Raw genomic sequence first — 19,437 nt, 5'->3', positions numbered from 1 at the left:
TGAGAGAAAACATTATGGACATTGCTCACTTCAAAAGAATAATGGCAAGCTATATTTATGAACACAGGACTGATGTGATTCATTCATAAAATTCTTCAGAAGGAGGAGTGTGAAACATTACAATTTCAACAGTTAATGTCGTTTTTTGCAGCACAGCAGTCGTGTATATTTCTGAATATGTGGGTATATTTGAGCTTCATCAAACAAGAGGACATCCCCTTTTTCTTCCTCTGACCTACTGCTGACTAACAAAAATGACCAAATATTACGTCTCTTTTGTGACCCAGATATTTCTGTTGTAGAGCAGCATTATGGGATTAGATACATGGCTTGAGGTTAGGGATTTGTAATAGTTCAGGATTAAGGACTGCCTTTTAGGTTATAGCTGTGATGCATGCAAGCCAGGGTAGTCTCTTCAAGTCTGGTGATACAACTTTGATCTGTTATACATCTGCATTTTGCAGATGCATTACAAACTTCATTTAAGGGGAATCATGTCCCTCTTAAAAACGTATGCATGTTATTACTTTGGTTTAAGAAAGTCCAAAGATATTAGTCATCCACATGAACAACACTCCCCCACATCTAAAAACTAGAGTTCCAAAAAGTCAAATGTGTGATGTCACCAAGTATGAAGACTGAAAACGATCCGCGTTAATATGCAGTCTAAAAACAGATTGTATTCAAATTAAGGCAATACTCCGGTTACTCAAACGCCATGAAAACAGCGTACCCGGAGTAATATCAGGGTACGTGTCTGCGCCTGCTCTGGCAGTGGCTTTTGCCCAACGGCGCCGAAAAAGCGTGAAAAAAAAAAACAACACGAGCGTTACCTTTAATACGAAGGCAGGTAACATCACTACCAAGAAGACACATTTTGGTCATAATTCAGTTAAAAAGTTGTCCATTTTCCCTCCACTTTCCAAGTTGTTGTGATTTTGATAAAGATGAACCGGAAGGTGTGTTCCAACCAGCTTTATGTTGGCGGAGCTCCGACTACTGTACTGGAGGTCGAGTTACTCCCGTCATTTTCCCATTCTCCCCCGCTCATGTCAACGGGGTGAATTTCAATAATCCCTAAACACCCTTTCAAAATATTTTTTTCCTTGCCGATCCAAGCTTCGTATTTTTACGCCGCCGCAGTGCCCTGTTCCCTGTTGTTTGAACAGATCTGAGCTTTAAAAAAAAACGGAATTGTCATTTTACCTCTTTCTCATGGATGAAAAAGGTGTTTAACTGGCGTTAGAGGGGATTGTAATTGTGCACATGTTCGGCTGTTGTCTGTTTTGTTTCAACGGAGCGTTTGGACCTGGAAATCGTATTTCGAAAGGGTGTTACATCAGACTTAACAGCCAGATAGATCAAAGCTTAAGGTTATAAAAAAGAAAATAAACAATTTGTAGATCCCATTTATTCAATTCATTGTCTATGAGCAGCTCCAGGTTTTATACAAGATGACATCACAAATGATTATTTATTAGCTTATTAGCAAACTCTAGCACATTTATATTGAAGTGGAAACTGAAATGTTGATTAATGTGCATGTAGTTCATAAATAAATACAACAAGTTATTACGTTCACTTCTCTGGTTTATGGCTTTGAAAGAGAGTAGTTCATGCTCACCAATAATAATTGAACTGTTGCCATGGAAATTACATATTGGTATTCTTAATCAAGGTTGTTTCGCTTTAATGTAAAGCTTGTCTTCATGCTTCCAGTCATATATGGCCTACACTTAACCTTGTCTTGTAATTGGTATAACCAATTTTCTAATATCATCTTCACACATGCACACATACAGTATAATATACGCAAATGGAATTACTGTATATAGCAAATGAAGCTTTCCAACACATGCAAAACATTTAATTACAGGCCTGAGTAAACGTGAATTGTTGCAAAGACATTCAGCCTCTTATCCTCATGTGACCTGTTGTGCATAAAAGTCCCAAAAAAATATTATTTTTGGCTGAAAAAGTTCCTTGAACTTATGAACTTTTCTTGCCTGATTTCATCTTCATTTTCCTTCGATACGTATTTACTGCAGTTAAGTTAATTACCAGCCATACATGTCCAAATGCCTTGACTGAGCCATAAATAACAAAGCTGAGGGCATCTTTACATAGCTCAGATTCACATCCATGTTCACCCATCTATCTATCCATTCATTTATTTGAATAATTACTATTTCAACCATCTATTCAAGGATCTGTTCATTCATTTATTTTCATCATTTATTATGTTGCTCCTGCATTCATTAAGTCCATCCTAATGCAATGGTTTATTCACAAAGATGTTGAAAATGTAATTATTTGACAGAATGATCAGATGAGTGGGCAGTGGACAGTGGGCGCTCTGACGATGTTCAAAGATTAAAATGTGAATCCGAAAGAAACAGTGGTGATTTTGGTTTAGCTGAACAGGAATCAGGATCACTCTGGTTTTTGTGTGGGGGAGGAAAATGGAGGAATGCCAAATTTTCCAGCAATGGATTTGGGACACAAGCACCACAACCCCCCGCCCCCTCGAAGCACTGCATATCCGCCTCCCCTCCGCCTGCATGACCCTCCAGACTTCACACAAATACATCCAAATACCACACACATGTGTAGACACAAGCACATACGTGCTGATGCATGTACGCATGGGTTAACGCACATACACAGATGCACACATGTAGGAAGTTGGAGAGCCGGCTGGGTGTGAGCATGCTCAAACCCCTTGACTCAACAGATCCGGCAAACTAAACACCCTCAGGCAGGCACACACACACACACACACACACGCACGCACGCACGCACGCACGCACGCACACACAGACTTCCATCCCCCAGACTATCTAGCTTCCCATACCAAACCCCCCTAGCCAAGCCAGGCTGTCCCACAGAGAGATGGGAAAGACTTTGGTATGACCTCTCTGTCTGTCTGTCTGTCTGTCTGTCTGTCTGTCTGTCTGTCTGTCTGTCTGTCTGTCTGTCTGTCTGTCTGTCTGTCTGTCTGTCTGTCTGTCTGTCTGTCTGTCTGTCTGTCTGTCTGTCTGTCTGTCTGTCTGTCTGTCTGTGTTTCAAATGCAATAATGTAAATCAGTGCATTTACCTAAAAAATTATACTGTTTTCAGTTGGTCACTGGGTCTGTTCTGAGTACCATATGTTTTCCTGCATGTTTGCTTGTGGGATCAAGCTTAAAATCAACCCTCTTGTTTAATCTGGGTCATCTCTGATTATCTCTGATGCAGCTTGTGTAAATATTGAAATAGAGAAGCTTTGAGCACACAAACACACGCATCCTCACAACAAACAAATGAATGCAGGTTTGCGCCTATACATCAGGGGATACACACAAGCATATGAGAAAAAGGATATCATGGAGAATTTCTCTTTATATGTTCTCTTTCTTTCGGGCAATTTGACCCAAAAGTCTTTATTTTGTACATAGCCTTTATGAAAAAAGTGCAAGACTGCTCTCTCTCTCTGCCAAACATCAGGGTTGATCTGTTGACAAAGGCTTTCTTGGAAAAAGATATTATTTGGAAACTGCACTCCTTTGCTCACATCTACAAGGCTGCTATTTTTTCAGCATTTTCAGCAATCTTGAAATGTAAGTTAGCAGAGTCTATCAGAACATAAAACGCTTAAGTTGCACTTAGATCCAAGTGTGTTGTCCAGGATTTGATTCTATGTGTCGGGGCCATTTTGTGGAATCTACTGGGATCTCTGTCTGCTGTCCTTACTTCTCTCTGAGTGTAAATGTCACCGTATGCTCTCTGTGTAGATATAAAGTAGATAAAATGCATAATGGCGTGCAGTATTTCGTACTAGAAATTAGGAATGAATGTAAGAAAATGATGTGCAATCATTGCTATATGATGCTAATAGACTGAATATGCAGATACAATTTGTCCCTCTTTTTTCAACCTTTTTAGCAGCATTGGTTAATTAATCATTCCGATGGTGCACAGAGGTGTTCCCAATGTTACGTCTACCTCCTGTAAATCATCAGTATGTGCCATTAATACAAGTGAAATTGTAAGGTTCTCTGCCATTTAAAAACACTAGTCATTGCCTTTACATGTGCACATACCAATACTGTGGTTTGACATTCTGATGTGTTTGTGTGTCCTCCCTCTCAGGCGGTGTGGCTACAGCAAAGCAAAGCAGGATCCTGAGGAGGAGAAGATGCACTTCCACAACGGTCACAGTAAGTTAAAGAAGCCCAAAGTAATTCTGTGTTTGTGTCCAGGCAAGTTCACCCAAAGTTCCCACTACAAGAACTGTACAGTAGAAGGTTCAAGCAGTGGTCATGTCTGTATGAGTGTGTTTATCCCCGTAGGCCCAAGGATGTGTGTCACCCACACTTGACAATGTTTTGTACTTGGAGCTATTCTTTAAATGACACAGCTACAGACCAGCTACATGGCAGCCATGTTGGCAGAGGACACACAAAAGCTATGGTGATTAATAGGCCGTGACAGCTTAATAAATTTGGCAACATTTTTGGCGTCATATTCTGCCATCCATCTGCTGGCATCAGAGCCGACCGTGACGGGTACATCAACTGCGGAGAAAAAAATAATACCACAGTGCCAGTATGTGTGGTACACTGTCATATTGATTCATACTATGAAGTAAAATATTTTCAAATAAATGTTAATTACGTATCACGGACACAAAAAAAGACTGAAAGAGTGTCTTGTTTTGGAGATAATTAAAGGTATGAATTGTAATATTTTGTTATCTAGATGAAGTATTTTAGGTAGTTTCAGTAAGTGCTTTCAGGAGGAGTGATGTTTTTTTAAGTATAATAATCATAAGGGTTTCAGGATTTCAGAGTATGTTCTAAATAACATCACCATAACAATATAATAGGCAGGAATAATGTTAAGGGGTATGAAAAATGGTTATACAGTATACATTATATTATGTATTTATATGGAACATTTTGTGGAAATTTACATACTACTACTCAACATTGATGAACAAATGTTGTTGTAAGTATTGCTGTAAAGTAATTATGTTTCTTGATTTGCTACATCGCCTGCAGTGGCCTTATACATTAGTATCGTTATGTATGTATGCATGCATTGTATTGTGGATGCCAGCCTAAATAGATGTTAATAATGGTAAATGACATCTAAATGCTAATGATGCCATGTGTGTGTGTGTGTGTGTGTGTCTGCAGTCAAGTTCCCAGGGGTGCGCACCTATATTGACCCCCTCACCTATGAAGATCCCAACCAGGCGGTGCATGAATTTGCGCAGGAGATTGATGTCTCATTCATCTCCATAGAGAGGATCATTGGAGCTGGTGAGTCAACTTGGTGTCTGTGTGATATTTACAGATACACTGTTTCTGAAGTATCAGTTTGGGGTGGATTTGGCCAGAATAATGTATGTTATGTGTTATTATATTATTGTTCATTCTGAAATAAACCGGTTCACTCAAGCATGCTCGGGTCAGAATTTCAAACAATACTGTATAAAAACACACTCAATGGAAAGCAATAATAGTAATGAGCCTATTTTAATGTTGCCATGCTGTATAAAATGTAACCATTTTCTTCTATAACAGGGCGTCATATTTTCTTCACTGCTAGAAAATGACAGCTCACCAGGCTAAAAAATGGTGTTGAGCCTCGCTGACATTTGTAAGCCTCACAGGCTTTCTAGTTGTTCAACAGGGAAATGGGCCCACTTATTGTATTTGATGTGATGATGAAAACTGAGTTGAATTATGCTTGCCTGGTATTTATAGGTCAAACAATCGGTTGCATTGTGACACTCATCCCAGACAGCATAATAAATACAATGCAATTGTTGGTGGTGTTTAATAAATGTCAGCTATAAAAATATTGAAGTTGCCCTTGGCATCAAAATAATAACATTTTTTTTAAGAATCTAATTGAAGTGTGCATACCTCTGCTTAGGTATGTTTTATGTTTCCTGTTCTGTGTAAAACACCTGACTCCTTATGGAATTTTTCAAGGTGTACACTTCCTCCGCAGCTATACCTTTACATCTAAAACTTGTCCTAAAAATTTGTAAGGCACGTTAAAAGAATAATTCGATCTTGGTAGCAATGAAAGTTTTTTTTCTAAGACCGAAAGGTGGTGATAAAAGTGGGATGAAATGTTGAGGCCACTGACAAGCACCATCTCTTTGCCTCAGGGGAGTTTGGAGAAGTGTGCAGCGGACCGCTGAGGCTGCCCGGGAAAAGAGAGATCCAGGTTGCCATTAAGACCTTGAAAGCAGGCTACACAGAGCAGCAGAGACGGGACTTCCTGTGGGAGGCCTCCATCATGGGCCAGTTTAACCATCCAAACATCATCCGTCTAGAGGGTGTGGTCACCAAGAGTGAGTCATCAACATGTCTGTTGCTAGTCAGTTTTTTTGGTTGTGACCCTGAGATTCACCCCGTAGGATTTATGACCTATGTCACGACGCAGATTACTGGGACTTCTCATATGGCAGTTGTACTGTGTCTAAGCTGTACTCTGTCAGGGTTTTTCAACATCCATCCGACTCAGCTGTTCTTCATCAGTCAGGTTTGGATGTGCTTCGACTGTGGTTTATCAAGCTCAGTTGTACTTTGAGTTGTGCTTCTGAAATTACCTTTTTTCTGACTCATACATACTGTTTATGTCATCAAGTGGAATGGTCATGACAAGATTAAATGTAATATATTTAAGAGAGCTCCAATATTCCCAATCTGAGTAGCTGATACAAAAAACCCTGAAAAGAATAGAAACCATGTATTTTTTATAAAGGTCCCATATTGTAATAAGTGAGATTTCCATGTCTTTTTTTTATTATAAAGCAGGCCGAGGTGATATATGAATACTGTGAAAATATCAAAAGCTCAAACCACAGAGAAAAGCACACAGCCCGTATTCAGAAACTGTGCCTTTTAAATGTGTCATCAGGACTTGCATACAGTTCTGATGTCTCAACTTCACTAAGGAGAATGTGGCGTTAGAGTCATTCCCCTGCTGCAATGATGGTACTGAGATGAGGAGAGCCAAGATGCTAAAAACACAATTACCAATCAGAACTGACAGGACAAGTTATGTTCAGTATAAGAAAATAATAATAATGTGTTTGTTTAAAGTTATTAAAGTATCTTCTAGAAGAAATCCAAAATAAAAGTATGAACATGAAAATGGTATAATAATAATAATAATATGGTACTTTTTAAATGTATTATTGTTTATGTAGTGAAGTATGTTCTCATATTTTGTTTCTTAGGCAAGCCGGTGATGATCATCACTGAATACATGGAGAATGGATCATTGGACACTTTCCTCAAGGTAGGACAGAGGGGGGACAATGATATTTTAGAGAGGTTAACCTAAAAAGAAGAATGTTAAGGATTATAGGGTAATGGGAAGGGAGAGTTTGAGAAAGAGTGTGATGTTCATTATAGGAATGAGACAGTGGATAAAGAGGATGATGGGGAGTAAAAGGGATGGGAAAGAAGAAGACGAAGGTAAGGCAAACCGCCATTGATTCGAAAGAATCAATCAAAATAAATTGTTTTAGCAGCTTTTATGAAAATGAGGATGTGTATGGATCAGTGTTGGTTTGTACTGAGGTGAGTGGCAGACGGGCAGGAGTAGAGAGCCACTTGCTGATATGCCAAATTGGGAGGATAGTTATCACAGGGGTGGAATACACGTCTAATCCTCTGGAAAGGAAAATACATTTATGGGAGCTGTTTGTAGTGGAGATACACCACTGTGGGAGAATATGTACACCAAAGCTATCATTAGTCCAATTCGATACCTCATCATTCTACACATTGTGTAAAATCTTAGCTGTGTTGTGGAAAATGACTGTTGACAATATAAAGATGTAAGTAGGCAGGATTACAGGTTGTAGGTTATATTCAATTTAAGAGAGCGACAATAAATAATACTGAATAATCACATTTTTAAATGTTTACTAGTCCCCCGCTGTGAGACAGATCAGTTAAAGCCAGAAAATATGACAGGCAGAATCACATCTGCACTGTCTAGACAATTTGGACTTCACTGAGGTGGACTTTAATGAAGGCTGGCAAACCTTTGAATTAAGTGATCCCTCTCCAGAGCATTTAAGTCTATTCACTGGTTACAATGGCAAGATGCTCAGTTGGCGGAGAAGGCTGAATCCTGTGTGAAAAAAGGGGTAGACTCCTGCGGCAGATGGCTAACGGAGAGATGAGAGAAAGCAGCAATTATGGAAATTTGGGATAGGTGAGAATAATGTGGCGTTATATGGAGGTGTGCTCAAACGGCAATGCAGGCTGGAAAGATGAACCTGAAAAAGATGTACTCACCAAGCCTGTGTGGAATGAGAGGATGCTGTGAGACTAAAGACAGAGGAAGGATGTGCTGCAGGGCTGTGGTCAGTGGAAATTGCTGCCCTGTGTGCCTTGGGGAGTAATCCTTGATGGCAAACTGAAGCAGAGGAGCTGGGAGACCAGCAGGCGGAGTAGCACAGAGCCCTGAGAAGTAATTACATGGATGGCTGGTGTAGTGAGGCCGGTATAAATGGCACAGCCATGAGAGGACCAGAGGTTTGACTGGCTCCCGGATTAAGGGTCACAGCTATGGACAATGCAGTATAAGACTCATAACTCACATCTTTGGCTTAACATCTCATTTTACATGTAAGTGGGATGTTCTGCCGCTATGGATGGATGGGAAAAGTAGTTGCAGTAGTGATGGAAACTGAGGTTGAAACCATGAGGGCAGAAGAAGTGGGAGAGCTACATGTCTGCTGTGGAAATATGGAGAAAGTTTGAGGGGAAGGTTTGATCATTTACATTTGGATGGGAGGCCTTAACCGACAGTCAAAGAGCTGTCATTGGTGGAAGGGTTTTTGATAGGTGGACAGAACAGTTAGGCTGCATTTACACGAAATCAGACGTAGTGGCGATTAGGGTGGTGGTGTGGGAGTATCATTTGAAAGGTCCATTTGTGTCTCTATTGTGTTCCCAATGTTTCTAGCATTTAGCCGGTATTTGGCTATAGTGCTTGTAGGCTATGCCAGGTCATACAAGTAATCTGTCTGTCCGCATTGACAGGATTTAAAAAACACACCTACTTTAAGTAACTAATCAGGATGTGAGGTTGATCATTGGTGGGTTTTAAACTGGTGCACAAGGCCAAATTGAGTGACTAAACATGAAAACATAATGTGACATAGGAAGGTGATGTTTGCTAGAAGGTTACATGACTGGCAGCTTAACATTAGGTTGCGTTTCTCCAAAAGTTCATTCTGTTTCAACTTTTTGGCAGCCCTCACCACCGCAGCCAAATACATCACCCGCGCTGAAATGATTTGGAGGACAGGCATTTTTGCTGCAATACCTGATTTGATGTGAATGCAGCCATACAGTCCTATAATTCATTGTTTTCAGTAGCTAATGCCTTTCCCCTTAGCATTAAGCAGCCAGCCTATTCTTTCTTTTCGTTGGTAGCTGTTTATACACCACAAAAACAATTGCCTAGGTGATGTCACTTGATTAAGTCACAACTTTGTTTTGACAATGTATGTGTGGAGTTATAAAGAAGTGGGCTTGACAGACCTCTGCGGCTCGATAAATTAGCCGCTACTACCATAACACACCGTTGTGTGCAATTGGGTAATGCATTGTGGGTATTGCAGGTGCCAGTTTTTGACAGTGTAGAGGAATGTATAGAATAAAAAAGACCTAAGATATCTCTAGCACTCCTACGGCATCAAGTTTAATACTTTTTAATGAGTTTTATATAGTGCAATGTTAAATCAGTGGAGTACTCTTTTAAGTTTGCCAGCTCTTTCAAGGAGCTACCTCCTGACCAGCATGCATTGATAGAGAACAAGCACATTTTGTCCTTGGCAAAATGTTCTTCGCCCCATCATTATTCTTGGGTTATTAAAAAGACCTATTAACATTGGGATATGGAGATTTGAAGGTCCCACAAGAGAAGGTTGAGTCAGGGCTCAAAGTGAGGAGCGAGAAAGTGTTTGACTTGCTGGAGGGAGACACGGCTCGGCTGGTGTCTATACCACAGGCAGCGATTTCGCTAAACGCGTTGTGACTCTGCACCGCAGGACAGCAACAAGCTCTGGGCAGGATCACAAGAGTCATTAACCTTGGTTTGGGTCTGCACACTGAGCAGGAGAGCTATTGACAAGATCACATATGATTAAATAGCTATCATCACTGCCATGACATGTAGGAAATTGTAATCAAGAGCTAGATTATTTGGAATTTATATTTCTGGGAATGAGAATTGAAATAGATGACAGTAAGATGCAATAATGTGCTCACCCTCAAGGTCCTTCACTGACATGAAATTTCGAGTTAAAATTGGATGTGCAGAACTGTGTCTTTGTTTCTTTGCTATAACTCACAGTTATGGGCTTTGTGGCATTAATGGCTGTGTGGCTTCCATACTACAAGGCAACTTTCAGATGGCTGTTAGAGGAATGCTTAGATGTCATTTTTTCAATGCAGGGGTCATACATGTCCTCCATCAGTTACCTTTCTATATCCTTTTGCAAGTTGACTCAGTTTTAAAAGCTGCATGCAGTAAAAACTACATAAAAATCTGAGTGGAACCACATTGTTTCTTTGCATTTTTTCAGACAATTTTTAACGTCAAACCGCATGCAAACTCTATTATCATTACAGAACTAGTTTATACAATAATTCAATGTAGACACTATGGAGAAGCACTGCATTGACTAAATGCGCCACAATTTATCTAGTTTTAAACATTTTTGACGTGATTTTACGCCTCCCTTTTTATTTCTTATTGTTCTCATAGACAATATCTAGTGGTGTAACAAACCAAATATCAACAACATAAGTCTTTTTCCTCTCTGTGCCTTCTTTTCTTCAGAAAAATGATGGGCAGTTTACTGTAATCCAGCTGGTCGGTATGCTGAGGGCATTGCGTCTGGCATGAGGTACACATAAAACACAAACATTCAATGCATTGCTGAACACACATACTGTATCATTAGGATGCAGTGTTAAGGTTTAATCCTCTCCTTTGTGTTGATAAATGCAGATACCTATCCGACATGGGCTACGTCCACCGGGATCTCGCAGCTCGTAACATCCTGGTCAATAGTAACCTTGTGTGTAAAGTGTCTGATTTTGGTCTGTCCCGAGTCCTGGAAGATGACCCAGAGGCTGCTTACACCACACGGGTAAGACTGTGCATGTTTGTGTATATATACACAAAATAATATACACAAAATAATTATAATTAGTTGCAGCCCTATTATACTGTATATATACATTATAATAGGACTGCAACTACTGAATGTATACAGTACAGTATAATAGGGATGCAACTATTTATTATTATTTTAATTTCAATTAATCAATTCTGCTGGCCAGAATTTCCCAGAGTCCAAGGTTAAGTCTCCAAATTGCTTGTTTTGTCTGACCATCTAGTCCAAAGCCTAAATATACTTACTTACTTTTTACTTGCTTTTTACACTATGGGAGATTTAAATTGATTGTTGTCAGTTTTCTGCCAATCGAGTAATCGACTATTTGTGTCAGCACTACTGTTAGAGCGAAACAGCAAAGGTAACCTAGAGGACACTATGACGCTTTTTCTCTGCTTCTTGCTGAAAACCAACACACACACACAAACAGACGGCAGCAGCAGGTTTTAAATTGAGCTGTGTGTCCCGGGCTGAGCGTCCTGGCTGCCTCCTGCAGGAGTAGGGCCAATTAGTACTCAGAGCTCAGTCTCCGCAACACTCAATTAGCACAGAGGCTTGCTGCCGTGCCAAATATCCTGTCACTCACCTCTCACTGCCAGGCTACATTTCTTCTTGTTCTCTCTCTCTCTCTCTCTCTCTCTCTCTCTCTCTCTCTCTCTCTCTCTCTCTCTCTCTCTCTCTCTCTCTCTCTCTCTCTCTCTCTCTCTCTCTCTCTATCTATCTATCTATCTCTCGCTCTCTCTCTCTCTCTCTCTCTCTCACTCTCTCTCTCTCTCTCTCTCTCTCTCTCTCTCTCTCTCTCTCTCTCTCTCTCTCTCTCTCTCTCGACGTGATTCTCACCCTTCAAATAAGCCGATCCTGAGATATCCCGCTGCCGGGTTCATCAATACTACATCACTAATTTCACTGCTCATCAGCCAAAAACACATTTTCCTCTAGAACTCAGCAGTCATCCTGTGAACGCTTCTATCTTTGCAATGAAAGCGTCATAATGAAGATGAAGAAAATGAGCAGAGGAATGTCAAACCCCAACCACCACCACCGACTGTTAGGACAAGGAATTTGTTAAAGAAAGTGAAATTTGGTATCATAAATGTGTTCCTAATTGGTAATCGTTGTAATCTCGGGTTGGACCACATGCGGCAGAAGTGTCTCAATTAAAGTCTGTTCTTGGTTTCCGTCTTTGTGGAACAAAATCTGCAATAACTTTGAATGACTGCAGCTGTGTTTGTACGCTGGAAATTCCTTTGTACATGCCTGCCACTGAGCTGTTGTCGATGCAAACATATCAGGGTTAATTCACCACAACAGATGCATTCCATTTTCTGAGATTGCTTCTGGTAAATGTTCTTGCATGTTGTCACAGGGCGGGAAGATTCCTATTCGCTGGACGGCTCCGGAGGCTATCGCATACAGGAAGTTCACCTCAGCCAGTGATGTGTGGAGTTACGGGATTGTCATGTGGGAAGTAATGTCCTACGGAGAGAGGCCATACTGGGAGATGTCCAATCAAGATGTAAGTTTAACAGGACCTGTTACAATATTTGTGAACTCATGCAGCCAGACCATACGCCAGCTCGAAGAGTGGTCTGGTGCTGTGGAGATAAGTCTAACAATGACACTAGGACAACTAAGAAAACAATCACACCACAAGGTTTGTTTATTGGGGTAGTAGTTGCCGATAATAGAGCGTACCCACCAAACAAGTCACTGAATGAATGTGTTATACTACGCAAATGTCAATGGTTAGCAGTTAGCTAACATTAACATTAAGGATTGAGGTTAGGGTTAGGTTAAAAGACAGGGCTAGGGTACATCTTGTTACTTATAGGGTTATAGCTTTTTTTGTTCAAATAACCATCTGTGTGTTGACGCCAGCAAAGTATGCCCATGTTGTCGTTCGGTGGGTATGATCTAGCATCCACAAGTTGTCATGTAATTGCAGATGTCCAGCTTTTCTTTTTTTCTCACTAGTTAACACGATTATCTTGTGCTTTTAATCCATAGAAAAGCATAAGTGTAAAATCACCAACATGCTGTTTTACATGGGGGTGATGTTTTGGATTATTTATTGGCTGAAACCACTAACTTCCTGGAGTCTGGCTGCCTGGCAACTGCCCAGCGCCCCAAAAAAATAGCCTGGACTTTTAACAAATGAGATATACCATGTTAATTAGTGACTTTGAGTGGTGCTGGTAGACAGATTTGTTACCATGTGGCAGAGCCAAGCTAGCCGTTTCCACCTGTCTCCTGGCTGCAGTTTCATATTTAACAGACTGCTAGAAAGCCTATTTCCCAAAATGTCAAATTTACTTGAAAGACCTTTAAAACGGCTGTTTTAGCTGCTCAACTGCAGTTTCATCATGATGGATTTCTAATTAAAGGTATATTGGTATTTGTTTGATTTTTTTAATGACTAAAAACCTGCATAATGTTCTGTTTGAGGGTACATACGTATGTCCAAACAACATGTTGACAGCCATACGAACAGAATTTGTTCTTTGTCTGTCAATTCAAATAAGTGTGAAAAGATTGGCACAGAGCCAGCTGCATGGATTTCTGTGAACCGGTGTGTACTATAAAAACATTGTTGTCTTTATTGTACATTGCCTCTGAGTTAGAAGAAGACATGTAGGTGAACTATACATGGTTTCCTGTCAGGAGCGGGATTTAAGGACATGAAATAGGCAGGGGTTTGGATGAACTTGGTATTATAAATCTATCATTGCATATTGTGGACAATGAATAGCTTTAATGGAAACAGAGAGAGACATCATGGGGTGCAGAGAAAGGTGTGCGTAAGCAGAAGAGTGAAACAGGTGAATGCACGTGGAGGTGCAGAGCTAAGCAGAAAAACACAGCAGGGAAAATAGCAGAATGTAACAGAACACTTACTTAGGCTATATACCCCCCATTAGTGCTTAACGTTTTTGATCACTTGTAATTTAAACAAAATGTAGCAATCTTAGAAATGGCTAAATTAAAAAAGGGTCAAACTTGTAAATGAGCGGTCGGTAGTGGTAGCGAGTTAGCGCTACTCAGCAAGTACCCAAATGACCTGCAAGTGTCTGCTCATCAGAGGGGAGACGAAGAGGGTGATGAAAAGAGGAGGAGAGGATAGCACTTACATGAAAGTGCAGGAAAGCGGTCATTTTAATGAGAACCGCCATCATGTCATTTGCCGATGAGTGAGAATGAAGAATTTCCTTCAGACATCTCATGCGCACACTAATTTCCCACCCACAGACACACACAGGCAACATGTGCACGCACAGCCCTCCAGTGACCTCTTCATTCCCTGCTTCAGACCCCTTCCTCCTCCTTGCGGTTATTAGGCTGTCTGTCTCAGAGAAGGAGGGAGAGAGAAGAGGAGGATGAGAGGAGAGGAGAAGGCGTTTGATGTTTAATTGAAAGCGTTATGCTGGATTTTCTCTGATCTGCGCCAAAAAGTGTAGGCTCTCGCACTCTCTTTTTCTAAGCTCTCTCCTTCTGTTTCCCATTTCCACCCCTTTTTCCTCCTCACTCCTCTCTCTCTCATCCTCTCTTTTGTCTCTCGAAAAATCCCTGCCTGTATTCTTTCTTTTCCTCCTTGTCCGCCTTTCTCTTTCTTTCGCTCACCTCGCTCTCTCATTTTCCCTCCCCTCTGATCTTTCCTCACTGCCAGTCAGCCATGTGTAGTTCTACTCCCTCTCGGCACAGAAATGATTTGATGCCATGCTCCTCTCCCGTGTTCCGGTGCAAGCGTACATGCACTTTTCATGCACGTGTATTTGAGCACTATCACGTCTGGCTTTTGTGTGGATTTGACACAAGCAAAGGCTGTCATGAACTCAACAAATCAATTCCCTCCAGTGTCTTGCACTAGCAGAACTAGGCTGAAAACTCCAGCCTGCTTTCCGCTGCAGGGTATAACAGAGAGAGCCGGGGTTTATTTATTATTCATCTAAGTCAATCCCCCCCAAAAAAATTATATTTCTGTGATTCGGTGCTGCATCTTGTTACTTGAGGAAATGATTAACTGGGCTGTGCAGTGTATGAAATACACAAATAACGCTTTTGTGATGTGTTGCTTTGTTGAGCCTTGCAGGTGGTTAGTTTTTGTTTGATGCACTACTTAATGGAGGTTTGAGTGCGGGGTCAAATAGAGAGCAGGTGCAACCCTGGAGAAAATATCAGGATTAGGGATTTTGCTCGGGAGATTTCAATTTGGAAATATCATTACTTTTGCTGAAGGTGGTCCTGCTGTGGAAAAAGTTATTGCTAAGTTTGGGCGACAAACAAGTCGTGTCCTCTCCACACCCTCTGAATGATTTGTCTCCCTCAGACTTTGTCCATGAAGACAAATTTCTAACACTTTTATCCATTTTAAGGTTAAAATAATTTCACTGAGCATTGAACAGTTTTATGGCATTGATCATATACCTAAAGGGACAACCCAGAGGGTCAATTGAATTCAATATCAATTCACATACACTGACTGCCAATCTGCTCATCGGCTGTTTGGGGTTCAGTGTCCTGCTCAAGGGCACTTTGACGCACTCTATAAAGGAGATGGGGATCGAAAATGGAAACCTTCAAATTTCCACTTTGTGACAATAAAGTTAAATTTGGCCCCAAGTTATCTTTTTTGAGAGGTAGGATTAAGACTTACATGGGAGGTTTCACTGCTCTGGCTTGTCTCCATTTTGCTTTGCTAACCCTAAACCTTATATACTGCCATTGTAAACCTAGTGTTACTCTCTCCCTCCATCTCTTTCCTTTTCTAAACTTCTTAAGACAGAAACTACTTTTGGTAGCAAATCCTTTGAGGTGTTGCACCCCATTTTAAATTCTAACCTCTGTTTGTCTCTCTCCATCCCCCTTTCTGTCTGCAGGTAATAAAGGCAGTAGAGGAAAGCTATAGGTTGCCAGGTCCTATGGACTGCCCCGAGGCTCTGTACCACCTAATGATGGACTGTTGGCAGCGAGAACGCAGCAACCGCCCCAAGTTTGATGAGATTGTATGTTTACTAGACAAGCTCATTCGCAATCCCAGCTCATTAAAAAAGCTGGTCAACTCATCACACAGGTATGATTTCATTCTGCAAAACAACATCATCAACATCAAAAACACAATCAGCTTACTGTCCGTCCTGTGTGTGCACTGTAAAAAAAAATGCATATATAAATAGAAAGGTAGTCTGAGAGAAAGATGGTGAATCTGGCAGATGTTAATGTAATGAAGGAGCACTGACAGGAGGGGTGTATTTATTCGGGTGCTGACTTAAAATATCAACAAGAATTGGAGCCTCCAACTTTTTATGTCTTTTATTTTGAAGAACGTCTACGTTAAGAATTTATTATAGACTGTATAAAAAATAGACGTGGCCTCTATGTCGATGTCCACTCTCTCCGCCACATTTCCTCTTACCAAAAAAAAAACTGTGGATGTGACGTTGGGGGGAGGAAGATACGTCTGTCTGGCTGATGTTAACCTCCGAGGTGAATTGAGGACCAGCAGCTAGCATTCACTCAAGAGGCCCTGCCCCTAATTCTTCATAAACTTTAACCTCCAATAAAATAAAAACTACCCCAGTACAAAAGAAATTCACCTCCATTAGCGTGTCATGGAGATATGACCAAAACATACAGACTAGAATGTTTTTTTTGTACCGGGCCTTAAATAGGTTTAATTATGCAGTGAAAATGGCCTATTTAACATGGGGGTCGATGAGAAATTGATCTATTATGAAACATGCCCCTAGTGGCCACTCAACAAACTGCAATTTATGGCACTTCTGTATCGGATCAACCAGGAAGGCGCTGTGGTTGGGGCTTAGAATTAGATTTTTATGTTGAAATCCAATACAAAAATGTTATTTTTGGATTAAGTAGTAACCAAATGTTACACTGATGTGTGAAGACATGGACATATTTAGATGTTTGTTTAAAAAAATTATAATGTATTCAATACTTCAATAATTATCACACCTACAGGGAGTAAAAGACTACTAAATGTAACTGTGTAGTCATTTTTTCAAGAAGAGATATATTTTTTAATCTTGAAAATAGATTTTAATTTGCGTTTTAATCGACCTATTCATTTTTATGTGACTTAAAGCCCGCCCTGCAAGCTAGTAGACTTGTTACCGTTGAGATGAAATGTAAACAGAGTCTTTATTGAAGTCGTATAGCTGTATAATTAAATCAGGACGGACATAGTCTCTTTCTAGAGGAGAGAAATACATGAAAGTGGCTCAGTTTTCTTAAAACTACACATCAGTGTGAATTGCATTGAGTGGGGTATCTTTTGATTATCGTAACATTTGTATTTGTATTCCCAAACTATGCACTTCCATTGCAGTAGTGTACAATGGCATGAAATGTCTGTGGTCGGACACGAAGCGATGATAATGAAATCTTCCTCCTGTACACTTAAACACACACACACACACACAGCAGGAACATAATACCAATTTCATATCTAACAGCCTATGCATCAGCATATGACAATTAGCCAGATTAGAGAGATGCCATTCCTTGTTCCACATGACACTTCTGTTCCAGCTACACCGCGGAGAACACAGTTAGTTTGCGTGAACATGTGCATTTGAAAGCATGGAGAGCTTTTTTTGTGAGCAAGGAGAGTGAGCTGAATGATAAAGAGTTTTGAGTGGACAGCATTTTCAGCTTTACGTGACGGTGCATAACTAGCATAAGAAAGCCTCACTGATAACTTTCAGGACTCGATCTCAGCCCTGGCCTTCAAAATGTAGTCAACTGCACATGTGAAACAGAGCTGATGCATCATAACATTACATGCATAATCTTGTGCTTTAATTTGATTACTGACTTACTTTTTCTTTGGCTTTATCTTCATCTTCATATATAAACAGGGTTTCCAACCTGTTAGTGGAGCACGCCAGTGTAGAAGGGAACTGCAGCACTCGGAGCCAGACCGTAGGGGAATGGCTCGACGGCATCAAGATGGGTCGCTACACTGAGCTCTTCATGGAAGGAGGTTACTCTTCACTGGAGACAGTGGCTCAGATGACATCAGAGTAAGGTCACTTACACATACAAACAAAAAAGTACTAGGACAATCTAACCATCAGGTCCTTAGATATGCATGTTTTTCCCAAAATGATTGCTTTTTGTTCTGTTTTAAAGTCACAAAATCTCATTGTGATCAGCCTTGAAAGGAACTATCTATGTAGATATCAATGTAGAAAGTGGCCAATGTAGAAACACTGAACTCATTTTTTTTTCATATTTACTTTCCTCTTTACTTGGAGAAGCAATGAACTTGTCACAAGGTTATGAAGGACAAAGCAAAATGCTAATGCAGGATCTAGAACTGAGAGCATCTATAAAGATAGAGAGCTACAGAAACTCAGTATGACTTAGGAATGCATAACTCTGGGAACATCCAGAAACTATCATATCAGTATTATGACAGTTTTATAAATTGCTTTAATCAGGGTATGTACAAGAGCTGAATCTTGTCAAGATGTTATATAGTGTTTCTCTTACTTACGCTACAACATCAATAAAAATGGAATAATTGACTCCTTTATTTGTTAGCAGACAGCTCAAATAAGGGCTTGTTGTTTCTGTGCTGTTTTTCAGGGATTTGCGAAGAGTAGGAGTAAACCTGGCTGGACATCAAAAAAAAATCATCACAAGTATTCAAGAGATGAGAGTCCTTATGAACAACACCAACTCTACTGTAAACATCTGAAGCATATGTACAGGCATGCACGCACGCAAAAATACACACATATGAACATACACACAGTATATGGACCTTTATGTGAAGAGAAAGACTCAGATTTGCTGTTGGACCTAGAGCAGCTTAGCACTTTCTATGGACAAAGAAACCCAACGTTTATGGGTTTGTGGTTCTTGTGTGTGGAGATTGCTTGTGGTGTCTTGGGGGATTTTTGAGTTTGCTTCTCTAGCACTGAAACCAAACTGAACCGAACTGAGTGGTGCTCCGTGAAGGGAAGATGACGGCGAGCTGAACTGAAGTGGGGATTTATCAATCTGATTATTCCATTCGTGTGAATCTTGGGGATTGTCTTTGCGCTGTTTAAATCCTCTCAGATCAAATATGAAACATAGACCACAGATGTGGCTCTGACAGAAACCAGCACTTTTGTCTGCGTCGCAAATACGAGGGTTTTCATGCAACAGGTTCAACTTTTTCAGCCTGTCTCAGGTGATCTGAACAGTACTGACTTTTT

At 40.5% G+C, this 19,437-nt stretch overlaps 1 protein-coding gene across 1 annotated transcript in view; it reads left to right on the top strand.

Annotated features, from left to right (window-relative positions):
* epha5 (EPH receptor A5) overlaps positions 1 to 18,932 on the top strand; it is a gene marked incomplete at both ends in the record, with an annotated part of 68,881 nt that extends 49,949 nt beyond the window's left edge. Inside the window, 11 exon segments of the mRNA XM_083929729.1 lie at positions 4,132 to 4,199; positions 5,181 to 5,306; positions 6,167 to 6,352; positions 7,244 to 7,305; positions 10,873 to 10,915; positions 10,918 to 10,939; positions 11,044 to 11,185; positions 12,579 to 12,728; positions 16,087 to 16,280; positions 18,088 to 18,252; positions 18,821 to 18,932. Coding sequence (XP_083785855.1) covers positions 4,132 to 4,199; positions 5,181 to 5,306; positions 6,167 to 6,352; positions 7,244 to 7,305; positions 10,873 to 10,915; positions 10,918 to 10,939; positions 11,044 to 11,185; positions 12,579 to 12,728; positions 16,087 to 16,280; positions 18,088 to 18,252; positions 18,821 to 18,932 — 1,270 coding nt within the window.
* Positions 18,933 to 19,437: the final 505 nt, after the last annotated feature.

Source organism: Echiichthys vipera, assembly GCF_963691815.1.
Source record: "Echiichthys vipera genome assembly, chromosome: 16".
Taxonomy (NCBI): Eukaryota; Metazoa; Chordata; class Actinopteri; order Perciformes; family Trachinidae; genus Echiichthys; species Echiichthys vipera.
Note: the sequence above shows the minus strand (reverse complement) of the source record. Positions and strands in the feature narration are given on the sequence as shown.